A 27664-nucleotide genomic window follows, 5' to 3' on the forward strand; every position below is an offset into this window, starting at 1 on the left:
ATTGAGAAGTATTATTAAAGTGGATAAGCAAATCCAGAAACAAACTGACACTAGTGTAGAATTACCACCAAACACCATCTTAGACATGGAACAAACAAAATCTCAAAAATCATTCAAGGTAAGAGATGTCAGAAGTGAAACTATACTGTGCCACCACACTGGCACAAAAGAAGAGAGACAATCATAATACACTTTAACTATAACATTTTGAAACTATAAGTAAAAGTCACACAACTCCTTCCCTCTCCCCACCCCAATTCCCTATTTTTATATTATTTCTTAATTGGTAATATTATTTATTATTAAGAATAACTTCGTCATCTGAACTGTGTTTCATATCACTTCAGAATGCCTCGTCCATGTTCTGTGACTAGAGTTCAAAAAAATTTACAGCTCAGCCCTCCAGTCACAAGGTAGGGAGACCAAAAAGTACATATCTGTCAGATGGGCAAACAAGAACAGGCCACAGAATTAATGTTATAAGCGATGCAAGATATAAATCGTTTCAATTTAAGAAAGATAATGTTGAGTGCAGTACTACATACACTATTGGCAGCGGTTAAAAAGTAAGCTATAATTTGCCAACTAAGCAAAGGTTGAAATCCTTAATTAGACATCAAGATAGAAGAGCACATTTCAGAACTAGAAAAACCTTAACACTAGGTTTCAAAATCGGAAAGATCAGCTTTCCTGTAATTCAGGAAAAAAAAAAGCCTGTGTGCTTTTAAAAACATAATCCTTTTCCCAATAGATGTAAAGCCTTTAGATTTACATGTCCTTACATATAAACCTATCTCACATGAAATGCAATGGAATAGAAATTGTGTCACTGCATATGCTGCTGACAATTTTACAAACTTAACATAATTTCAAGCACACAAGTCATTAAGCACTGCAGCTTTCAGGCCAAAAGCAACCCTGAATTTTTACTTACAACTTGATAAAACTTCAAAGATTTCATATTTTTAGAAGTGTCTAGGAAACACATGCTTGGTTTATTACAACATCAATGAACCAGTTCACCGACATACCTGCATATGGGCAAGACTAAGCATTCATGAGAGAAGCGCAAGCTAGAAAACTTATTTTCCTGATAACGGACACTAGCATCTGGCATAGTGGATGGTTTTCAACAGAAACTGCCACTATTACCTGAAATTGTGCAATCCAGAAAAATATCTCACACTTAGTGGCAGCACAGAATTCAGATAATGCAACAATGAAGCTGGACAGCTAACCTAGCATTCTAGCCCAAAGCAGACGCTAGTGTCCATTTTCCAAAACTGTTTATTTCATTTCATAAAGGTAAGTCTGAATATAAAGTTGTAAACAGTTTTTACCCTTTTTGAACACAGATGCAGAGACACATGCAAGCTACTGTTGCAGAAATTAATCAATGGTTTGAGTTTTAGCTGTCAATATAACTTCTTAAACTAACATTTCTTCCACATCTAACTTGACTGCTATCATCCATTGCAGTAATACCATAGTAAGTAAAGCAAGCCCTTTTATGTAAGGTAACTTCCCTCTCTCTTTCTCCTTTTTTCAGGCCACCTTCCTTTCTTCGCTGCAAGAGATCATCAGATGAATGGAAGATTGAAATAAACTATCTCTGTGCAGAATCAAGCATATGCCAAAAACTTCTGTCGTTGCTGAAACCAACAGATTGAAGATTAAATGGTTAAACATTTGAAATCTCAATCATTCACCCATTTGTAAAAGGAAAATAGGTTGGGGTTTTTTCCTTTCCCTGCACGCAGCAATATCAGAATGACCTATTGTCACTGTTTTTACAGTTAAAGAAACGGCAGAAAACACTTGTTTCCTCCACTGACAATTAGGAAACCTTCAGGTCTAAATCCAAACTTCCCAATTTTATAAACCTGTTTCCATTTTATTTTAACATAAGAGGTCACATTAAATTTGCTTTACTAATTGTGCACATCTGAAACAGCTGTAAAATGCAAATAACGCGGTGAGGATATTTCGGGAGACTGGAAAGAAAGCGCGCAGATGGCATTGAACCAATATGATGAGAATTTGTATCTACTGATGAAAGTATTTCCTAGACTGAGTCCTTTTGACAATCATTGCATTATTACGATCAGCGAGGTCCTTTTATCCCCGCCGGTTCTCCAGCTCCCCCGGGACAGCGGCTGTGCACAGCCGCAGCGGGCGGCCAGGGTTAGAGGAGTTCAGCCCCGGTCGCTTAGCAACGCGCAGCCTTGCCGGGCTGCAGGAGAAGGGGAGCAGGACGGGGCAGCCGGGCCGGCGCTGGCAGGCACGGGAGGTGCGGAACGCACGGTGCTCTTAACGCCCTAATCCTCGCCTGGGGATGGGAAGAGTTCATTTCCCAGCCGTTGTCGGCGATTTTGGTCGTGGATCCTCGTTGCTGATAGGTGACAGATTCAACCACGGAAATTAGTTCGCTGTTGAATCGACTAAAGGTCCGCTGCCAACCTAACCAGGCTGGTAACAGTTTTACTTCAGAGAGCTTCGGCAGGGCTGGCGCTCCTGCCATACCTGAGGAGCATCGAGGACCGCAGCCTAACTAAACTTTGAACAAAAAGTGATGGGAGCCTGTTCAATATTAGTATTTAGCGGTCATCTTAGGCAATACCAAAACATCTGTGTGCAGTTTGGGAATCCCTCTTCGTAAAGAATTGTTCCACATTATTAAGTCTTTCTATTATAGGTTCTCTATTAATAGACTTCACTATTTTAGGTTCTTCTCCGGATCTTACAGCAAAGCTGCATAAACAGACTTCACACTGATAGCATTTAATTGCTTTGCATGTGCACGGGTTAATGCATGGATGATTCAAACAATTAAGGCCCAGAGGTGCCAATTAGTTTCCGTTCTTTCAGAACCCAGGAAAATCTACTGAAACAAAGCAATGATTCTCAGCTGGACTCATGCAGTTTGAAATCATGCAGCCTGCCTTCCGAAATACAGAAAGCATGTAAAACTTACTTTTCAACATTCCTTTGATCAGAGGGTTTAAAATACACCTACAAACAAGGCATCACATTTATACTTTTGGACTATCAATATGAATTTAATGCTTTTTTAAAAGCATATTTTAAGACTGAAAAAACAGTTATTTTATGGACGGCTATATAACCAGAGTGTTTACAAGCAATTCTCCCAAATGATGAATTACAACTGAGAAAGTTTACTTCATTCCTAAAAAAAAAATCAACTAAGCATTCAACCATTCAGTTGAGACAGTACCAGTAATTTCCCCAAAGAAAATTGGTGTAAGACAAGAATATACAGTGTCCATTATTTATTTGTCCAGTGCAGAAGGATTTCTTTGGAGAAATCCAATTGTTTTTGTCACTTTTTATCACCACATGGATCTATTTCCAACAGCAAAAGTAGTACTTTGGTTTTCAGAATTACATATCCAGAGAAAAATGAAAAAAATTGATAAAATAGTATGTTTATTACCGGAATAAGATGATTCTGAATTTCTGAGGAACAGAGTTTAATTATGATTCAAGATAAACTGAACAATGCTTTTCATTCAGTGCTTTTCACTGTAATGTAATAACAGTTTTATTTAATACTATCATTTAAATTTTAGAAGCCATATAAACAGAAGCACTTGTAAATAATTAGCTACCAATATTCAGAATGCATCCTCATTTTTTTAAGGTTAATTTTAAGGAGACGAACACCTTTAATGAGTAGGAAATACTTTAGCACAATCTCATAGACCTTTAAAGTTATTGAAAAGTAAGGGTAATTTTGCCAGCTAGACACCTGAAAGTCTATCAAGGCACCAGCCTCAAAACTGATATTACCATCTACTTTTGCTGGTCTTACCAGTTGGACAAAGGACCAAACTGACATAGAAGGTGAAGTAGGAGGTCCTGTCAAAGTAGTCCAAGACACATTGCCATGACAGTGATTGATGTGTAGACATTCTAAAGCAAGACATCAGTTGCAAAACTCTACAATTATGAAACCATGATTTTAAAAATGTGCTGAATTGTATTTAATTATGTTTTTGTAAAGAAGAGATGACATTCAGTGACTGATAAGCATTAAGAATAATTTTTTTATTACTACAGCTATTAAATCAAGTTCGAAACCTTTTGTTATCAAGGCAGACCCATTATACCTATACAAAATTGTTTGTCTAATTAGTTACATCTTACATACACATATTCTGCTTCCTAAATTTTGCATGTTTTCTTTTAAAGTTGTGAGGCATTTCTGATTTGTTAATTAATAAACACATTATAAACTACACCTTGTGAATCTACATGATAGCTTCCACAGGTCATTCAAAATTCGTGTTCCAAAACACTTCAACAATCCATATACCTGCAATAAGTTTAATTGCAGAGGAATGGAGAATTGCACAAAATCTACCTTTTCCATAAACACTGTGTCTCTGATCTACCAACAGCGAAGCTGGTAGAGCAGTCGCACACCAAGATTGACTTCTTTTCAGATGACGCACACATGATCTGTAAGGACATTCTCCTGGAGAAGGCTCCTTCTGTGTAGCAGACCAAGTTACAGAAGTCAATGATGGGCAGGGCAAGGAGAAACTGACACAAATATGGATTCTTATTTCCAAAAATTCCATTTACTATTTGCAAAACCCAACTGCCAAGAAAAATTTCTTGACTTCAACCAAGTCCAGAAAAGGTGACTTGATGACATTCAAATATTGCCTTTTGTAATTTGTAGGCCATCATCGGGGAGAAAGCTGGGTGTGCATTAAACTTTATAGGGAGCTGACCTGGCAGCCAGGGAACAATGAGCAGAAAAAGATTTCTGCATTTGTAGGTTACTGTAATTAGTAAAGAGCATTCTGTGAAATCTCCTAGGACACAAAATTAGAACTGGTTCACATTCGTACGAGAGGAATTTCATGTGCACAATTTGATGACTACATTCAACTTCCAGTTGTTAGCAGATTTTTCAGGGTGGAAAATAAGCAGACTACAGATGCGGAAAACATTGGAGCTGGCTCAGCAGGGTTAATTCTGGCATGATGCTACATTACCAGTCAGCTGCAGTGCCTCAGCACCACACTCCAGGGACCAGAGTAATTGTGCATGGAGCTGGCAGGGAGTCAGGAGCTTTGTTAGCTCCTGATCAGCATTAGCCATTCTAAATAAAGCTCATCTCTACATAGACAAATGTAGGTGACTCCGCATGATCCTCATCAGTACCCTGGAGTTTTCTTCCATGTGGAGTATGCTATTTCCCCAATAATAAAGATAATGGAAAGCAGCTACTAGTGGAAGAAAGATTTTGTCCAAAGATGTCCCACTCCAGTTTCAGCCCTTCTCTACACACTTCCCTTCCCCCAAAACACAAAGAAGGGGGCAGTTAAACAAACTAGCCTGTAGAAGAAAGCAGACCCTTTGTGTTGTCACAGATGCACAAATAAAAACCTCCAATAAAATACAAAATGAAATGTGCATTTGGTGTGCTTGTTACTATGAGGGGAAATGTTTCATTATAATGAGAAGAGTTTTAACCATTACTGAGCATTCCAGAAGTTTATAGTCTACACAAGGGAACATTTCCAGGGACACAGAACCACTCCGCAAAAATTAAGACAAACTGGATAAACAATTCACTAGAATAACATCCTGTGACAAGGTAAAGTGGGAAAAGTAAAAGTAAAAGGGGGACTAAATTAAGACCTTGCCACAACTAAATAAAGGACTAAAATCCACCAGATTACTAGATCAGACACTAAAAACTTCTGGAATAAATCTGAAATGGACTATAATGAAAGTAAAATAGTATCAGCAGGGGAAAAACTACAGTACTTATCAGCTCTGAAGAGCACCTCTATGAGCTCTAAAAGGTCACCATATTGTTAGATTGTACAAGAAAGTTTGTACTATATTTGAAATGAAAATTACAGAGCCCATTTTGTGGTCTGAAGACCTACATTTTTCTCATAATATCGGGAGATTTGCAGAGAGAAGTGTGAACATATTTTTTTTTTTCCAACGTTATAGAGATACAGAAACTTTTGATGTTGAAGAAAATGTTGAGAAACTGTCTAGGGGCAGATTATAAACCAAGCCTTGCCAATACGAAGTTTCCAAACCTTTAGATCAAAAAGACAATGTTAACAGATCAGGCAGGAGGGAAGAAAGAAAAAGCAGGGTGGTTTTTCCCACATCTATTAATTATTTGTAGCCAGAACTATTTTATATGAATTGACTGATAATGTGATCTTGCAGATATTGATCACTATTGCAGACTATTGATCCAATCCACAATCAGCTGAAAGCTGAAAGCAATGGAAACAGTCTTTAATTATGAATTTAAATGTGCCTGCAAAACAGACTCTTATTTCTTTCTTCCTTCTTTCATCTTGAGTCATATCAAATCTTCTATCTTCACATATAATCAGATATAGAACTCACCCTATAGCAAGCATAAAAGACAAGGATAGCTAGGACAAACTGTGCTTATCGCATCTATACAGCACAGCAAATGACTCAAGGTTTCAGAGCAAGGCCTCTGAGTGGCACTGCTGAAATCAAGTCATTTCAGAGTACCTGGACAATCTGGGCATTAACTGATTGTTAATGAGAAATAACCTTCTTTAAGAATGTCAGAAGCACGACTACCCACTGTCAAAAAATTAAACCACAGATGGCTCACCATTTTTAGTGTATTTATATATACACATTAATGATGGGAGTCTAGTACAATTGTTAAGCTCAAATGTATCATTGTAAATAATTATTTTTAAAAGTTGCTAGGAAGAAGTTACTGTTACACAGCTACAACAATTATTCAAAATCTATTCCAAAAATGACACAAAAATTGAACCTCAGATTTTACTTATCCTACCAAGGTGCACTGAGTTATCTCAAGTATAGAAAGAGAAGGAAGTTGCTATATGGTCTAGTTAGTTAAAAAAAGAGCAAGAAGCTGAATTGTGACACTAGTATGAAATGCACAGTACTTCTGTCATCTGATTTTCCACAAAGCATTTTTATTTTAGCAGTAAAATATTGAAAACAAACTTCTTCACAATGGTGCCTCTGTGCTTCATAAGAATTGCAGGTACAATTAACAGTCTCCTGTATGAGCCATTCTCCTCAGCTAACTTGGTGATAGGAGCCATCTACTTGCTCCAGAAGCAGTTTTCCAGAAGAAAACAGAGACAATAGAACAACTGCCAAGCTGCAACCACATCTGGAAGAACTCATTAAAGGCCTTAGTCCTCAGAAACTCTGATCAATAAAACCAAAAGTTATTGGCGGTGAAGAAGGATAAAGACTGAACCCCAGCATATTTCACAGAAACGAATTTTAGAGAAACAACTTCTTTTCTAGAAGAATCATCTTATTTAATCTGGAATAAAAATAGATGCAATCCACTACCACTTCCAAATTGATGCAAATAACTATGCACTTTACCAAAAAGGTATGCAACTTCTACATAAGTTATTGGCCAAAGTGGAAAAAACAGCTGAAAAAGATAAAGATCTGAAACCTATTCTGAAATAACAGCATTATTTAAAATTGGACAGGCTGAAGAAGTTAGTCAAAGGTAGGGAAATCTACTAAATTTGTCAAGTGGTTAGCAAGTTTTACTAAATTCTTCAGAATTGTAAAGCTGGAAAATATTTTTAACAGTGTTAAGTCACTGCTGTAATTACTATTGCTGAGCAATAATATTTTACCTATGGAAAGTCCATAATTTTTCTAAAAGGAGTAAATGAAGACTAACTGGATCACTCTAGTTAGTTCTCCAGCATTCACTATGGAAATGCAAATCACATTTGCTACAGAAAAAAAAGAACAGGATAATAAAATATCATTATTATATTTGGAAAGTCATCAGCAATTAAATTTAACTATTTTTTCTCTAAACTATCTGCTTCTTGTGTATTCTGATTCATACCTTGATGACAAAAATTAGTTCTTACTATTTCTATTCTTGTGAAAACCTATGGCAGATGTCTAACTATGTCTGCTTCTGTATTATAGAGCAATGCTGTTTTAAGAGGAAGTAAAACTTAAAAATCTACACAGATGACTAAAAATAATTTGGGTTGCTGAATTCACTTGAACAATTGTACATGATATATAATAGGCATACATAAATTCATACTCCTTTCATGCCCATGAGAGTGAGCAGGATACCTGGAACACTATGCAGCATCATTACTGCAATTATTGGGACCTGGAATACAGGCAGATGCTGAAGAAAAGGCCAACAGTCAAATTCTCTGAGATATGTTATGTGAATTCACCTAGCTGAGACATAGAAAATTCAAACCAACTATCATTTCACTTATACCTAAAGAACTGTCAGTACTGAAATGAAAATCCCACAATACCATTGAAATGCAATTCAAGCAAGAAGAGAAGCTATCAGGCTTTTTCAGCATCTGAATCCTTTTTGTCTAAAAACAAAATAAGAATTATTTTTAGAAGTTAACTTTATTTATGCAGCTCAGAGTTACAAGACATCAACAGAAGCTACTGAAATTACATTCCTGAAACTACAGTGAAAAAAATCTTAGGCATTGAACAGATGACTAAGCATCGAACAAACTGGGAACTGAACAGATGTTATTCTTATAAAGGTAGAAGAAAACAAGGAAAACATATGTAGAAATTATTTCAAATAGATTGCCTTCTAATGGTCTCTCATTGTGTCTATTTACTCATCTAGCTAGTAGCTTCAAAATTATTCCAAACACTGTGAAGGTCAAAGGCAAGGGCAGCTTGGTGGTTTGGGAGCAGCACTGCTGTAAATGTGGATGACAGACTAGGACCCCAGTTCAGTTCTTCCTTTCCAAACTAGCAAACACAGCAATGCACACTACCCTTGCTCAGAGCATATTTTGTACATTAAATCAAAGCTTCTATAACTGCCAAATTCCAGAACACAGCCACAAGTGCTCTGTGATTAAGCCTGAATGTATCGATTTCCTCATTCTAGTATGAATATCTATGGCAATTATTTCAGCTTATTTGTTATACAAGCTTAATATTCAACCCATAAAGTTTAACTTTGGTCCTTTTTTCCTGACACTACTTAAGACATGAAATACAGGCAAAGAAATGCAAACACACAGCATCATATTCTATACTCCATCCCACTTATTTCATGAGGTTTAAAGGGACCACGAATGACTTACTATTCAACTCATCCCACAATTCAATGACTGCAACCAAATCAGTTTCTGCACTGAAACATCCCTACATCAACTTTTGTTTCCTCTGGGTTTGACACTATTGTCTTTAGAAAGAAAATAAATTCTCCTAAAATAAGGGATACAAGCTTCATCAGCAACTTCCCCATGGGACATTTTTTGTTAATACACTAGGGAGACCAAAAAAAAGAGAAAGAGGCCAGTGAAGGTCTGTAACTGAAAACCAACTGGATTATTAAGGTAGTTTGCGATTTATAGGACAAAAATAATTTGGTGCAATGAAAAAGGAAGATGCTTTGGATATAGATAGGGTATGGAAAAAGTAACTAAATATTTTATTAAATGAAGTAAACCACAGATTCTAATGTCAGAAATACAAAAAAACTACATCATCTCAGCTCTGTTAAAAAGATGACTTGTTGTTCATCCCACTTCCGACTGGCAGCAGTTTTAGGTCTTATGAATTAGTTCCACTGATGTTTATTTCCAAAAGGCACATAAGCAAATTACTACAGGATAAAACAGGAGATGAGCTTGCACAGCATCAGCTACTTTAAGACACCTACCTATGTGCACATACTTACATAGTTGTACTACACAGTTAACATACATAAACCATCTCAATCCAACTTTATTTAGTGTAGCATTAACTCTAATAGCATTAATAGCATGAACATAACAACATAGTTAATAAATTTACATGCAGATCTTTGCAATCTTGCTTTTATACATCTATATAGTAAAGTTTTCCAAAATCAACCTAAAACCTTTACAATTCCCTTGAAAAACAGAGAACCTCATCTGTGTTATTTTAAAAAGACAAAGGAATAATAAACTGTGCAGATTAACAACTGATACTCTAAAGTTTTACAATTATCTCCAAAATTAGATTAGATAATGGCAATGTTAACATCTAAATCAATACACAATTAAATACGAGGGAACTTTGCCACTAGACACCACTGTACCACACTTCTTACAGTTGGTAGGAACTTCTGACTGAACATAGCATTTATCAGAAAAAGCCAGTTCATTGGCTATAAAGGTGCGCTAGCACCTCTGATCTGAGGAGGCCAAATCACAGGTATGTTTCTGATGGAAGCTTTCTGGTGATGCTACCCTCCCTATTGCAGCACTAATGCTCTGCTTGAAGATCTGGGAATGCAGCACCTGAGCTGCAGCCCTGCTCTCAAAGTCACAAAAGATAATTTAAAAGCCATAAGACCGCCAGGATAACTTGAAGCTTTCAAGACTTCTCAGCTTCACAGAACTGCCCTGCTTAGTGTCGAGGAGCTTGGAAGAGCTTCTACCAGCCAGCAGCTCTCAGGGCTCAACAGCTGCTTACAGTAAAGGGCCCACCTCCAAGTGGGGTCTACTTTCACACCCTAGGGAAGGAGCTTAGAAAATCTGAGAATACAGATTAGAACTGGATATAAGTGTATTTCAAAAAGAAAAATGTCATCCTCAGAACTAGAAACCCCAAGTTGGAAGCTGCCGCAGTACTGATTACAAAGTGAAAAGCATATACATCATGCAGAAATCAACTACGATGCTGCACTTGTGTTTGCTGTATGTCAGTTACACAATAAGGTTTGCTAGCACAGCTGTCATTCCAGAGTATCCTTCAACTGATTATCTCGTATAAACATAAAGTGTGGTTAAATCACTCACTCACTAATATGTAATGCTAACAGAAAATCATCCATATTCCTAAATCAAATATAGTGAGGTTTTGGGCCTTACCCCGGTTTGCTACATGCTACTGCTAGCAGAGCTTGACAATCAGAGGGCATACCTGTAAACTGATAAATCTGTCATGCTGTTCTTAAACAGGCCTTTGTGAAAAGGCAGAATCACTGTAACTATTAATTCATCCTTTCTCACTCATATGCAGAAACAGTTAAAATTTGGTGTTGCAAGGGAAGCTGTTTAATTGTGGAGAAAGGTGTTTTGGAAGCAAGTGGCACAGCTGACCTTGCTCCTGCATTCATTTACCTTGGCGAATTTCTTTGCTACATTTCAGGTGCACCAAGAAACCCAAGCTCAAATGGTTACTGAAATAACTAGTTCTAAACTTACATTTATTATTTTTATAGAGAAAGAAATTACTATGAGTTTACTTCCCCTTTAAGAGATGTCATAGTGGAGTCTCAAGCAGCTCTTTAAAGAAGATGCTCTACATTTTCAGCATGCTCTATACAAGCCAGATCCCCCACACAGCCTCAGAAAGATTACCAAGAATTTCTGTAACATCAACCCAGTACCTTTCCATTACTTTTAAGAGGCAATAGCCAAATTTTAACATTAGAGTCCTATTACCATTACGTAAATTAAGTCAATTTGTCCTTCCTTCAATTAAACATGTTAATTTCCCTGGGGACTCAACACCATTTTCTTCAGTTGTCACATATGCCATCATCACACAGTGTACTGTAGCCTTAAAAAGAATTAATCAAGTATCTGGTCTTACAGACCCTACCTATGTCAGTAAACCTCACGTAACTCAACTAACTGAAATTCACAGGCATACTCAACTGAGAAAGTTTCTCAGGTCCCTGCAATGCAAGAACACAACCTTGGTGTTCCATAGTGACAATAAATGCCAGAAAACAACTCTCTTGCAACCAGACAGCAGAATTAGGACTCTCAACACTTAGTTCATAAATTAGACTTCTACGCGGCCATCTTTACCTCATTCTGTTTAATAATGTTCAGTTATATTTGCCTGAAAGTTAGATTGTAATAGAAGTACAGGTATATAGACAATCACAAGTTATTTATAGACTGCTAAGTCTCTATGAAACCTAAGCCATATATTTTAGTTTGCCATTACTGAGATTCATTCATTAATTTGATTTTGATAAAAGGTATTTAACAATTTGCCTAATTTCTTCAGCAGAAGAAACCATACTTCTGTTAAAACGTTTAAAACAAAAATACAAATAAAATTTGCATGAATTTTTACAGATTTGCTGAATTTAAAGCACAAATCATTAGGGCTGAATAAGAAAAATAAGACTTGCCATATAGTTCATGGTGACAGTTACTGTCCTTATTGACAAACATCACTACCAAATACTTCAAAGGGAGAACACAGTAACGTACCAGGTCTGGAAAATTACAGAAAATTGTCCATATATTTTCCTTAGCCACATTAGTTGATGACTAGCTGATGCCCAGAAGAATTTAACTGTCTCATTCCTGTTGTTTTTTTAAAGCATTGTCCTTGTCACAAGATTATCTTTTATTCAGACTTTTCTTGTTTGTCTCTGTATAAAAGTGAACAAGTTATTTCTCTCAGGTTATTCAAAGCTTTCCACATCTACTAATCACTTCTGCTGCCCTTTTTCTGGCTCATACCTACTTCTACACTCTCTATCTTGTAAGTAAAGTTACCTGAACTTGATTTCAGGGGATTAAGTACTATGCATTCATAGAAAGGAACAGCATTCTAAAACAGCTTCTGTTCTCTTGTGACATTATCTGCACATCTTTCTTTGAATTATTTGCATTTTGAGCACTCAGGCTCACTAAGGATTATTCAACATGCCACCACCAGAACATATGGGTCTTCCAAATAATCACAGTTTATTTAGAATATGCCTGGTTAGCAGAAATTATTCCTTCTCTTGTGCATTTGTCAACAACAAGCTTCAGCTTTATTATGTCCAGTACAAAGGACCACATAAGGGCAACCTAGACTGAAAATGAGGCTTGTTGTAAATAAAAGGAATTATATCTTGTTACTCATTTTACAGCTACTGTTCCTGAAGATAGCCAAAAGTCTTCCCAAACTGACAGTAGGGTTGCTGTTGTAACTAATACATGAAGTACAACAAAGGTCCCAAAATCATTAACATTCAGTGACCTTATCTCAGTATAACAACCCTACTTTCACAGTCAAATTGAATCCCGTTCTTACCTTATTCAAAAGCACCTTGTTCACAAATGCCTTTGCTACAGAAGTCCTTGAAATACTGATCATTGATCTATTGCCCCTGCTTCCAGTGGGAAAGAACATCAGGAAACTAAATTAATCTGTAGACTGCTAGCCTGAATATTTGCCAGACAAAGAAGTAGTCTAAATGGTTGGGGTTTTTTTTTTAATAAGAAGGGTTTTTTCCTTACAATTTTAATATATTCTGATAGGTCACTGATATGTAATTCACAATGTGGCATTTCGATATGATGCTTCCTTATAAAGTGCTTTTCACTCAACATTCTGAAAGCCTTCATACACATTCATAAATTAACCTTTTGAACGCCCAGAATTATCTGCATTTATAGGGGAGAAATCTGAGTAAGAAGGTGGTAAGAGTTCTGCCCAGCATGACTCAGCAAGGAAGTGAGAATGCCAACCACCAAGCCCTGATAGTCCCATTCCTAGTCACAATGTATCACTTTCTGACCTTTCTCTACAGAGTTTACAGCTATTTTTTCAGGTATACAGCAGAATATAATACTAAATAATACAGCATAATTGTTACACTTACTACAGCCTGTATAACTGTAAAACAAACCAAGGCAAACTTGAAAAACAATACAGGGCAGCGATATGGATGGCTGAACTCAAACAGGTTACATGTGGCACACGTGGCACAAATCAGCTCTTGAATGCGAGAGCGCTTCTTTGTAAGAGAAGTGTAAACTTAACCAACAGAACAAATTAAAGAGTTTTCTTATCAAGCAAACATTACTTTTCTCAATGTATATCTTGATGTGTATTTCCACTGTTACAAAACTGTTGGAAAACTGTAACAACTGTGTTACAGTTTAAGATCTTTTCCTAGTAATACAATTACAATTTATGTTTTATGTAGCTCATATTGATGAGTGACAAGTTTCTCTCCAGAGGACATTTCAGTGTTGGCATTATTTCTGTAAAATATAAATTGACAAAACCATACTGAAACAAAAAGTTGAACGAAACTATTTTTTTTTTGCTTAAAAACAGAGAACTAATTAAAGACTTAATAAATGATGCTCTACAATGTCAAATACACATACTAAACTGCTTTTACCTTCAGATTTTTACCTAAATGCCACAAATAAATTTTTAATGAAATTAACCCTACTCTTGCCAAACACGGTGTTTTCAATTGACGTGGATGCACTTTAAATATGGATGCTTTCATTTTGGGATCACTGCACCACAACCAGACACCTCTAGGTAGGTTCCTGAGCTGTTGACCCATATAAACCAAAAGTTAAAAAAAATAAAAGTGCGGATATTATTGAAGCCTTCCTGCTAATGCAGTAGTCAAAAGAACAGGTAACCTCTCAGCATACATAAAAAATGGAATTTAGCATGTACGAAAGAGACTATATTTAGATTAACCAGCAACGAACAGGAATATTGTTATTAGCTCAATCTATTCAGCTCAGACAGGACATTGCAGAAAAGAAAAACAATATTCACTACATGCACAGGGAGGGAAGAGTAGAATAACTCACTTTTAAAAGGGAAAAAAATACAACAGGGAAATTCAATTAAATTGAAAGACAGAAAATAAAAACTAATAAAGTTATGTTTCCCATGCACTTAATCTGTGGGATTCTTTGGAACACAAACGTATCACAGCCAAAGAGTTATTAGGAATAAATGAGGGACTTGATATTTAACAAGAACAGAGTGAGCTATGAGAACAAGTACCAAAATAAAACCCCAAAACCAAAAAAAACACCAACCTATGTTTAGGGTTAAGTGGACACAATTTTCAGCAGACTCATGTCTGCCTATTAAAATGGAATTTCTTACATCATCATCTAATATTTCTGGTCTCATGATCCCGTGATCAAGCTGAAATCCTGCTAAATGCCACCTCTGAAATTATTGATGTCAGGCAAGTACTTCTCAGAAAGGCAGTATGTAGAAGATTCTGTCAGAGCCCTCAAAAACAGGGGAGCATTTCTACCTTCTGTAATACTGAACCAAGTTATATAATTCCAGTATTTTAAGCAATATTCTTGTTTATTTGTTCTCCCGTCCATATTCTGTTTTTTCTTATCTTGTATTCAAGATAAGGTATTCTCCTAGTACATTGGGAACCTGCTCCACTAAAGAGGATTTCCAGAGCTATTTGTATACAGATGACAACATCAAGTTAGGTATTTCAAAGGAAAGTAAAACAATGCTAGTTTTTAAACAGATATCATTGCAAAGTAATTCTCTCAGATCAAAGAACATAAACTGCAATGAAATACAACATATGAAAAAGCTGAAGCTTCTTAGTATAGCGTATCTTCTACTATTATTCAGTTGCTTTACACCTGATCTGTCTCTCTGCAATCTTTAATCATAAAATATAAGTAAAACCAACACTTAAAACTTTCACTTACATGATGTAATTTTTCAGAACCAAATAATTTGCACTGTGTAATGACCTGAGTAGCATTTAAAAAGAACTATTTTGAGCAGATTTAAAGGCAGTGTTTCAAGACATTGAAAGAGAGAACACGAAGATTCACAAGGACCAGTGTGCAGATGATACCCAAATAATAGCCACTTAGACAACTGAGAAAGTTTGGGTTATTACATTATTCCAGTTTTCTTCTACAGAAATTTAGAATAAGTTGTTTAGATCCCATGACAAAAATCACAGCACAATTCTTGACTGCTTTGGAAATTGTCGAATTATAGTTCTCTCGCCCACGAATTTTCACATAATATGCTTCAAGGCAAGATGCTAATTTGAAAAGCTTAAATTTCTGACTGAAAATATATTTCTACTACACTTAGAGAAAACAGATGTTATAATAGCTAAAATAAATTGGGTAGAGAAACTATTTTTCACATTCATTTATTCTGTGCTAACATTCCCCGTATTTGATACCTCACATCGCCACACTGCAGAACTTCGTCAGTTCCACTGCAACAAGGGAGATCAAAGTTCATGGGGTACCTGAAAAACACTTCACTTTTACAGATCACAAAAACTCACAGAAAACACATAATACCCATCAGTCCTGTGGGACATACAATTGTTACTTGAAGAAAAAAACCTCAACAATGACTGTGAAATGCGAGTATACTAATTTGTGACTAAAGGTGCTGTAAACAAAGTGGCTTGAAATTAATACTAAAGATTTTTCAGATATCTTATCTAATGGAAATATTGCCATCTTAGAACTCCTGCTTGCACTGCGCGTGAGTTTGTCAGCTTCCAGGTACAGTTTAGGCTTGATGTAAAACATATACAATAATAACATGGAAATAATTTAGCAGAATATCCAGCGAAGAGGAGGCAGGAACAGGACAAGAGCAATAGCCAAATGCAAAATCTAGGGCAAAAAGAAAATATATACAGGTATGTGTATATACAGAATCACAGAACAGAATCATAGAATGGTTTAGGCTGGAAGGGACCTTAGGGAGTTCACTGGTCCAACCCCTGCTCGGGCCAAGGCTAATGCTAGGCCAAGGTGCTTGGGGTCTTAATCACTCAAGCCCCGAATCTCCAAGGATGGAGATCCCACAACTGTTCTAAGTGCCTGTTCCAGTGTTTGACCACCATCATGGTGAGGAATTTTTTCCTTAGATGTAACTGGAACTTCCCCTACTATAACACGTGTGTCACCTCTCATCCTTTCACTGACCACATCTGAGAAAAGTCCTGCTCCATCTTCTCTATGACCACCCATTAGGTAGTTGAGGATGGCACTTAGTTCCCCCTTAGCCGCCTCTTCTCCAAGAAAAACAAACCAAGCTCTCGCAGCCTCTTCTTACACACAGTGTATGCATCAATGCAAATATTTAAATCCTGCAACTTTAAAGCACTGCAAGAGTTAGCAAGTTAGTCAGCAGGAAATGACATGGTATCTCAGAACTCAAGCTAAACTACATCCAAATAAAACAAGAAAATTCCAGGGCATCTGCTAATTATACAATTTACTTTTATTAAAGTAAAAGAGCAAAACACTTGCATCACAATAACCACATATTCTAAGTATATACCCTTCATTAATGAGTACAGAATGGAAAAATAGCATTTTAAATATGCTAGAGAACTCATTGTGAATTCAAGGATTATTTAGAGACCTTTCAGAAGGGACATCAGCACTTAATAGAAAACAGGATCATGTGAAGAATTAATCAGGATACTCATATGAAGGTGATTTAGCAGTTAGATTAAAGGATGTCCTTTTATACAACACTGTCCAGTGCAACCTGAAATAACCTGGCCAATGAAATTTTGTACCACTTACTCTGAAGTATTAGACCATTGAGTCAAGAAACAATAATCCTTCTTTGTGTAGCAGTTTGCTAACCCTGGATTTCTGCATTCAGCATTAAACAGCACATTATCAGAAATCTGTTGAGAACAGAAAAAAATTCAAAGAACAAGAAACAAAAAAACTAACACAGGATAAAAAATAAAAGCAGGGGGCACAGAACAAAAAACTGAATCACTGCATTACAGTCTACAAATGTCCAAATACCATGATCAAAGAGAAGAATAAATTCACCTGGCATTCAAAAGTACAAAAAAAGAGGAGAATGGAGGAAAAAAAATAGTCGGGCAGAAATTCAGGAGGGGAGGGGGGGGGGGGAAATCATTCTAAGAACAAAATTTAAAAGATAAACTACTAGCCATCTGTATTGGTTTTTATAATATCAGTTCCTTCCTTGACTTTTTTAAAGTCAGAGTACACCTTTCTAAAATTCCATTTTAAATAAGCTGTCCACAATTGCATTTAAAAAATATTTTCCGCTATAGGTGTGGAAAGGTAGCCATTAGAGTGAACACAACAAATCCTCCCCAAGACCAAAGAGATCATTTTGCTACTAAAATAATAATTTCAATACTAACTCAAAAATGCTATTACATCAGTGGCTACCACTTCACTCTCAGAAGTGGAACATCCAGTCATCACTAATCAGACTATTTAGAAGAGAACCGCTGCAAAGTCAGAATGCTGGTTCAGTATGCTTGGACACTACTTGTTTTCTAGTTTTGATGACTGACAAAATCTATGAAATTACTGAAAGCATATTAAAAAGCACCAAAGTAAAAGAATGAGAGAAAACTATCAACCAAAGGAGAGATGGAAAAAAAAAAAAACAAAACCCAAAACACAAAAACAAGAGAAGCAACTAAAACAAATGAAGCATTTATGACAGTATTTAAAAATACATTAATAAATGTATGTTTCTTCACATTACAGTCTTTTAATGAAATTAGCACTAGCATGGAACCAAATAAACATCATGCAATTTGATGCAATCAACTAAGTTCAGATTCTGTATTTTTAAGCAAATAACCAAGTCTATCATGAAATTTTTCATTTCCTATTTAGTACCTTATATCTCTAAAATTATTTCATAAGGCACTAACACAACCAATTTTTACATAAAACTTCTATGATCAATAAAAACAATTATATTGATTATACGTGTCATTAGAAATAACAGAGTAGTCATTAGACTAGTTGTTAGAAATAAAGGTTAAAGTTTGCCTTTCAAAGTAAAAACATAAGTAAAAAATTAGGGAATATAAAGTTTAGGGAACTTTAATATCTGTCACTCAGTTCATTTCAATTTATTTCATCAAGTTTTCTCAGTGTAAAGCTGAGAGTTGTCCAATTTCGAATTCCTGCAGAAAGGCAGTTGAATTGAATTTTTGTACAATTTACTTGAGAATACATACGATTTCTTTGCTCAGACTAAGGTTTAAGATACCTCAACACATTAATACTATTTCTTCTTTACACAGGCTAGAAATATGGTAAACAGAAGTGGGAAAACATTCACAACCATGAAAAGAAATTGAGTTAAATTAGAGCAATGTCGCACAATGTGAAACCAAACAATCCATGACAAAACAAACCTGAAGTTTGCAAAACAAAGTATATTCAAACCATAAGTAATGTGGGATATATACAGATGCATAATTCATAGGATGGATATACTAAGAGGACCTGTAATTTCTGTTGTTAAATAAATAATGAGTTACTAAAGCAATTATAACATAAGATCGTGGAATTGGCTTATGTCCAAGTTAAATACTTCACTTGGTGATAGGAAAGCTCTGGGCTTTTAGTAGTATCTCATGTGTATGTGATGTCAGTTTTATTCTTTACCACCTTTCCCACACTAGCACCAGCATCATCAAGTGCATCAAAACCAGTTAGAGTAAAAACTTCAGTAACAAAATTTGTGGGCAATCTCCAACTTTGACTGTTAGCAATCCTTCCACATTATTCTACATTTTTCCTTCATTCTACATCTCAATGCATCTGAGCAGAATTGGCGAAATGTTGCCTTAATTACAAGAAGTAACATGAAAGTAAATCTATATTTTTAGGGAATTGGAGTTCCCAAAAAATTTCCAGCTCCATCACAAATTCCAAAAATGCAAATTTACCCTCCATGATCTGGGTATTTAAGCATAATAATTCCTGTCCGTTTTTTGCCTCTTGGTATTCCCTTCTGCAAGTCCAACTGCTCAATAACAACCTCAGCAGTAAGTTGAAACCCCCCTGTCTAGATATATCCCAATGATCCCCTGATTTAGTCCATAGTTTTCTCATAATCCTTAAGAGATATGAGGAAAAAAATCTTATAGTTATTTTAAAATCCTTACAGTTACTTATTATCATTGAATTGGAAAACATGATTGTTTTTACCTTTCTTTGTAGAAGTTTAAGCTGTTAGGCATCTGTACAACAGAGCAACACAAGAATTAATGCATTTGTACAATATTTATTTATTTTCTATTTCAATAAAGTGAGCAAAACCCCAACTATGGATTTACTGTGTTTATATTACCCCTTTAAATAACCTGCTTGCTCTCTAGTTAATTAAAGTTACATTTCAAAATCATATTAACTTTTCATAGCTAACTGGCATCCATACTTCAACTGCTGACACAATAAGCTAGATCGAGCATTCGTTTGTCAGCTTCCTTTGCAAGGGTCATTACTCAGTATTTTATAAACAGAAACAAAATGTATGACACTGTAAACCTCCTCTTATTAGTTAATAAAAAGCATAAGTGCTATGAAAATACTACCTATCTCTTTTATTAGAAAAACAATTAAATCCAGTTCCCCAGGCACAACACTTTACAGGAGGTATGATGCCGGCAAACGTTACATTTTACTAAGTCTTTAAAAGGGTCATTAATCTTTCAGTCATGGATCTCAGACACTTAGGTCTAACAGCAACAAGCAGAAGCAAACACACAGTGCTTTCTGTAGTGTGCACTGACAGAAACACAGTAAACTCTTAAGAGGACAACAACTAAAATTAGCCAAAGAGATATCTGTTCAATCCACTTCCATCTCTCTGATTTTAAAGAATCTCATTAGTGTAAATATTTTCACTTTTCTTGTTACACTGAATCAACTGAGACATTTCAAGGCAAGCACAGAACTCTGTGCATAGTGCTCCTACTTTACAATCACTTTTATACTTACCTACACATTAAGTCTTCAGTAAATGTATTATCCCTTTTACCTATTCAACAGTATAGTTCGGGTACTACCTGACCAAGGAACAATAAAAAAAAAACAAACTAAAAAGCAGACTGAATTTACTGAAATTCATTTGCTTCTATGTCAAATCCACTTAAAACATAGAGCATTATCCAAAGAAATGGTAGCCAATCCATATAGCCTTTTGTACACTGCTATCACAGAAGGTAACCCATAGCATCATATACATATGCAGGAAACAAGCCTCTTTGTCCCTGCGCCAGCTTCTCCTTATCTGAAAATACGGGAGACTAAGTTTTTGTGAATTTCTGAACATGATAACAAAGATTTTCATCCTTAACGCCAGAGAAAAAGAAATTTACAACCTTCACGTGATAATAATTAAATTAGATTGTATTATTACATTAAATCCCAATATGACCAAGCACATTAGAAAGATACCGGTTACTGCCTTCTCCATATTTTAAATCATAGTCCCTACTCCGAGCATTCTGACCTTTCAGAATTTAAAATCAATCCAAGAAGCACCTGAGACGTGGGAGCAAGCGCACCTAATCTATGAAAATGACCACTGGAGACACGATTTAACGATCAGTGTTCAATGCAATACAGCATCCACTTCCAAGGACCATCCCTTTCACCTTAAAATAAGTCAATACTAAATAAATTCCGAGAACTGGACGGTGGAGGGTGGCTAAGTACTGAGATTAACCTGGAAGGCAGTGGCTGAGCTCAGCCCCATCCTCGTTCACCTCTAACCGAGCCCCTTACACGCCGTCGATCCGTTTCACGCCCGGAGGTAACGGCTCTCCCCTGGGGTCGGGAGCCAGCCCAAGGCACGGCTCCAAGCCCGGCGCCCGCGGTACCGGCACCCGCTTTAGGCATCCACCGGCGTGAAGCGCTGCCGGCCCCTCGGAAAGCCCCGGGGAGAGCCGAGGCCGCCCTCAGCCCTGGGTGCCCGCGGCGGCCGTTAACGGCACCAACGGCTGCCGCGCGAGGAGCCGGCGGGGGGGAGCGGCCGCGCGCTGCGGGGGACGCCGCCCGCCAGCGGAACGGGCACCGGCCGCCGCCGCCGCGCTCCTCCCGGGGCGGACGGGCCGGCAAACAGGCACCGGCATGGCTCGGTGTGGAGCGAGGCAGAGACGCCCGCAGACGGGGTGGGGTGAGGCGCACCGCGGACGGGAGGGAGCCAGCCGCAGCCCGAGCGGGGACACCCAAGGGCAGGGACGGGCACAAGGACGCAGGGCGGGAGGGAGGCACTGAGGCGAGGACTCGCCGGGAGAGGCCGAGGGGGGCGCGCCCCTTACCTGGCAGAAGGTGCCGGTGACCCCCGCGGGGCAGGCACAGCTGTAGGCGGCCGGAGGCTGGGGCAGGAGCAGCTGGAGGCGGCGGGGCGCGGCGGGGCTCCGGGCCGGCACCGGCGAGCAGGTGCCGTTGTTGCGGCAGGGCTGGCTGAGGCAGGGGTCCCGGCCGGGGGGCGCGGCGGTGGCCGGCCCAGGAAGGCAGGCGCGGCGCTGTGCCAGGGCGAGCAGCAGTAGCAGAGGGAGCGGGGCGGCTCGGAGCATGGCAGCAGGGCGTGCGGGTGCGGGTGCCGCTCCGCTGCGGGCACCGGCAGGGAGGAAAGGAGGGGATGGAGGCTACGGCTGCCTGGCTGCTCCCTACCCCCGTTCCCCGGGCAACGTGCGGGCGGGGACTGGGCGGGGCGGAGCCGGCCGCCGCGCGCCCGGTAGAGGGCAGCCGCCCGCGCGCCCGCAGCGCGCCCCGGCCCCGCGCGGGAGGCGGCGGCCGGCGCTGGGCAGCCGCGCGCCGGGGCAGCCGGGCTGGGCGCGCAGCGGCAGGCGGGGCAGGTTCCGGAGGGCAGCAAGGCCGGCGTTACTGCCTCCCTACAGCCACGGCTGAGCTCCGGTCGGAGCGGACGGGGCTGCGGGGCATGCTCCCCATCGCCCCTGGGCGTGGGACCGGGACCGGGACCGGGACCGGGCTGTGCGGGCACGGGGAGCGGCGCTGGGCACCGAGCACGCTGGTTTGCAATGGGAACAGCGCGTTAATAACCTGCCCGCCAGGTATTCCTGGTCCGCCCGGCATTCCTGGTCCGCCCGTGCCTCCAGCTCGCCCGGCGGGTGTGAATGGCGATGCGACAGCGCTCGGCCCCTCAGCGCACGCCGGGACTGGGCGCTGCCCTGGGTTAGACACCCGCCCTGAAGGAGAAACTCCTTGTGCAGGAGAAGTCCCCAGGTGCTTCTTACTTACTGTTTCACGACTGTAATCTGCTGATAATTAAAGTTCCGTTAAGACCAAAGTAGAGGCAGGTGAAAAGCCTAAAAATCAATCCTATCATTTCTCGTATTGCAAAAAAGGTGTATGTTTTCTCAACAGAGGTAATCGAGGTCTGATTTTTTAAAAATCGATTTATATTTTGCTAGTCTTTTGAGGATTTTTTTTACTGCCTCTGACTAGAACTAAGATACGTGGTCTGTAAACCAGGCAATGGACAGCAGGAGGATAATCCACGTTCTCTGACCTCCTATTCATTTGCTTCTGCAAAAGTGAGGTATTTAACGACTTAGCACGTCTCTGTCATAGGGTTGCAGGAGGAGTGATAGCAGCAGCGTGCTACGCTTTTTACAAACCTTTATAAAACTTGACAAACCTTTGCACTGCCGGAAACCTGTATGACGGGCAGCAGCAACCGGTGATGCTAACTGAACGGAAAATCCATCAGGGTTCTCAGCAGCCCGCCGTGATCCTGGATCCCCGCACCCAGGCCGAGGTGAGCTGGCACCGCCCCGGAGCCCCGCGTTCCCTCCCTCCCCCCTCGCAGCGGCCCGCTCGGCGCCGCGCCGGCTCCCTCTGCTGCCCCTGCTCGGGCTGCGCCCCGAGCCCGGCTGGGCCCGTCCTTCCCATCCGACCTACCTCCCCCAGCCCCAGGCAAGGGCTGCAGCCTATAGGCACGGTGGTAATACAAATAAAAAACAATCTCAGTTATATATATTTGAATTGTTTCTTTATTTTACAACTCTCTTCTCCTTAAGGTTACATTTTCTACTAACGTGTTCATCAGCGCCCTTCACATGTTGAGACAAAACAAACTGCTGTACTTACCAGACCAGTTCATCTTCATCTTTTCTTTACTGATCATTAGCAAATGCTGTATCTCAATGAAATCCGGGAGCTTGGAAGACATTCTTACAATTTGAAACTTAAATACTACTTACTATTCTTCAAACATGTTTTTTCCCCCAACCAATTTTGCAACCGTAAGAAATATATTCTTATTAATTTGCTAAGCTTGTTCATAGGAATGTTGTGGAAAGTGGAAAGCAATGCCAAAGGCCTTGTCCATGTCAAGTTACTCTAACTGTTTGTTCATTCTATTCCATTCACAAGATCTGTTGCCTTGTTCTACAAGAAAATAATTTGGTTTGACATGATTTGTTCTTGATAAGTCCACAGAGGCTGCTACTTGTCTCCTTGTTATCTTCCAAGTGCTCTGAAATAATTTGTATATATATCCCAGGTTGCTGTGGCATTTGATGTTAAAGCAGCGGGGCTGTAATTCTCTCTGTCCCCCTTCTCAATAAAAATGTGTGTCCTTTCCCAATCTTCTAGGACTTCACCCTTGCACCCAGGTTGTCAAAGAGAGTTGTCAATAACTAGCTTCGGGCAGTTCTCCAAACATCTTATAGAACAAATCATCAGAAACTGACAAATCTGAAAAGATGTTCTACTCTCTAACCTGATGAATCTTCCTTTTTGCTCAAGATCTTCTCCTGGCTGATGCTAACTGTGTTAACCAGCTGACCGACCTTTGTAACAAGATGCCTGAATAGACTGGTTGTGTAATGCCCCTATTTTTTAATTGTTCTTGGTACGCCCAAAGGGTTTAGTAATTCTGGTGGAATTCTGATCCTCGTCTGAGGCTTTTCAATAGTAAGACAATATAGATAAGTATTGGAAAAGATGGTTTCAAGACTGACAGCTAGATCAGATAATGAATTCTGCTGATGTAGTACATGGTATTTGCAGAAGAGAACAACTTTAGAAATAAGCTAGTCAACCAACACAACCAACAGAGCAGGACATAACACAGTGTTCCGAGTCAGACTGAACATTACTGTATCACATGAGTTTCCTTAGCATTTTACAGAATATATAAGCAATGTTTGCATTATAATTGCCATTTTCATAAGAAAATATTGAACTGTAAACCAGAAAATATTATGCTTACCTAATTAGCTAGTGATTTTCCAAAACTCTGTATCTTTCCATGCATTTTAATGTTCCAATATGCATAGTTTAAATAATTTTATAGTCAGCTTTCCATAAACAAATCACTAATCTTAGTATTCAATAAGGATTCAAGCTGTCTGCCTCATTTACACTTCCTAGAATTTGAATTGTATTACCAGTCTAATAGCTTATTAGTGTGGCTTAGATAAGCTACATTACAGCTTAACTATTTATTTTGATATAGAAGTACTCATCCTCTAGTGGCTTGAAGGAGATTTTGCAGAGATTTTTTTAATCTGTTCTGATTAAATATTTAGTGACGAATAAAAAATGTCTGTGATTTCCTAAGAGGAAGTTACATGTTTCAAATGTCCCCCATAACAACAATGATCGTTTTTCTAAATATTGATGAATTCTTTTAAAACCATCTACTATTAGTTACATATTTCTTTACTAGTATAGGAGTTAATTCAGATGAGACAGTTACTGCATTGAGCCTTTCCTGAACAGTGTCTGGACTGTGATTCTTTCCGGTTTCATGTTTTGGGTCAGGTTGCAATCATGTCATTATGATATTGGTTTGCAGAGTGCAGAACTGACATTTTCCTCATCTCTCCCTCAGCTTGTGCCTGCTTTAAAGCATCTCAGGAGTTTCACTTCCAGTTTACCAAAAGGACTGGGGTTTTTAATTTCATTTGAGAAATTTCAGAAGGGTCCCACTTATGCAACTGGAGTCACATTTCCAAAATTGCCCATCATGTTCCCAATCCCATATGCAACAGCTGCCAAAATTAAAGTAAAATCCTTTTAGAAATCATTGCTGCAATCACTGAAACTACTACAGTTTGTTTAATGTTGTGTTTCGTAAGGCTTAAAATGCATTTATTCAAAATGTTTTCTACATGTATTTAACTTTTTTTTCCAAGCACGTAGTTATAGAATTTGCTGGAATAGAAACTATAACTGTTTGAATGATCCACACCTCAATTTATCAAAATATTGAAGTATGCATTTACACATGTAAACAGCCCACAGAATTCAGTAAGAATACTCACCTCAGAAGTTGCATACTCAGGTGCTTCACCTTGGAACTTATTTTGACTGATGTTCATGGGTTTGCGAGGGCGGTTTTTGGCTACAGGAGAAGGTTAGTTTAAGGCTTATGAACAGAGACAAAGTTTTAAAAAATACATAGTTCGCTGCTATAGGTGGAAGAGAGGGAAATGTTACTTTATTTTCATATGCACCTGAAAAATGGCTATTTTTCTTTTATCTTGATGCAGACTGGCAAACACCCTGCTCCCTGACAATGTATATGGTTTTATCTGCTTTCATCCCCAGCTCTTGGATTTATATTTATTTTGTTTTTCTCCACTGTATTAAGCTGTTTGAAGCTGCATGTTTTCTTCTTTTTGTTTGCTAACTTCAATATAGGAAACTGATGATAATCATGCTGGTTTGTTCACCACTGTCGGCAGTGAAAGTATATGCTGTTATTTCATGCTTGCTGTTCAGGGGATCTGCGGTACAAGTAGAGAGGTGTTGACACAACTAGTATCAAGAGAGAGCTGCTAGCCCGGGTACAGAAACTTTCTTCATTATGGGAATCATAAATCATGTTTTAGGATGAAAACCGTAGAGCAGAAGTTAAACTCTTATATTGGGGAGCATGAAAATACTGTGCTGTGGAAATCCATGATGCCAGTTTTATCAGTGGCAGACAGACAATTCTGGAGAGGCAGTATTTCCCACATCTTCATCTATTTGTTTGGCTCACAGGAACTTTTATCATCTTATGTATTTTTTTTTATTTTTTTTTAGAACAATGGACTAAAATTAATCCATACCTCTACACAGCATAGATGTTTCACAAACAAAATGACTGTCAGCTATTTAAGAAAGATCTTTCACTGAAAGTTGCCAGAAAAATTGTCTCAATAGCTACTGCACCTTTCGCCAAAAAGCTGTACACATAATTTGAAAATAGACGCTTTTGCAGCAATGATGTGCTTTATACTCTTAATTTTTTTTCACCATGCCGGTGACACTATAGCAAGTATTACTGTATCTCATTAAATGAGAAATTGATCTTATGAAAAGACTGATCTGGACCCACCTTTAAGCAAATAAAACTACACCTAGTAAAATCCTGCATATTTATACCAAGTTTGAATCAACTTCTAAGGAGCTTGTTTGAAAAGTCTCTCAGAAAGTAACACTACAAAACAAATGTTGAAACTAACACAGCTGTAGCTTACGGTGTTTAAATCCTATGATGCAGATACAGTAAAATAATTAAGAAAGAACATATAGGTTTTGCCATTTACAGTCTATTCTTAAGCCATGACTTAGGCTTTGAAATAATGACTTGCAGAGGCATCTAGATAGATTGGAGCATTAGGCTATGATTAATGGGATGAAATTTAACAAGTCGAAATTCCAGATTCTGCACCTAGGACAGAGTAATGCCAGGCACAAGTATAAACTGGGAGAGGAGTGGCTGGAGAGCAGCCCTGCAGAAAGGGAGCTGGGTGCTGGTCGACAGCAGGCTCTGTAGGAGTCAGCAGTGTGCCCTGGCAGCCAAGGGGCAAACCGCATCCTGGGGTGCATCAAACACAGCATAACCAGCCAGGCAAATGAGGCGATTATCCCCCTGTATTCAGCGTTGGTGCAGCCTCACCTTGAATACTGTGTGCGGTTCTGGGCCCCACAATTTAAGAAGGATGTGAAGGTCCTTGAATGCATCCAGAGGAGGGTAACAAAGCTGGTGAAAGGGCTGGAAGGCATGTCCTATGAGGAGTGGCTAAGGAGTTTGGGCTCATCTGGTTTGG

General features: G+C 38.7%; 1 protein-coding gene across 1 annotated transcript in view; it reads right to left on the reverse strand.

The window, feature by feature from the left end:
* Window positions 1-22168, reverse strand: part of DNER (delta/notch like EGF repeat containing) — a 136001-nt gene extending 113833 nt beyond the window's left edge. The window contains exon 1 of the mRNA XM_059822600.1: window positions 21911-22168. Coding sequence (XP_059678583.1) covers window positions 21911-22168 — 258 coding nt within the window. The remainder of the gene's footprint in view (window positions 1-21910) is intronic.
* Between the last annotated feature and the right edge of the window lie 5496 nt (window positions 22169-27664).

Source organism: Gavia stellata, chromosome 11 (assembly GCF_030936135.1).
Source record: "Gavia stellata isolate bGavSte3 chromosome 11, bGavSte3.hap2, whole genome shotgun sequence".
Taxonomy (NCBI): domain Eukaryota; kingdom Metazoa; phylum Chordata; class Aves; order Gaviiformes; family Gaviidae; genus Gavia; species Gavia stellata.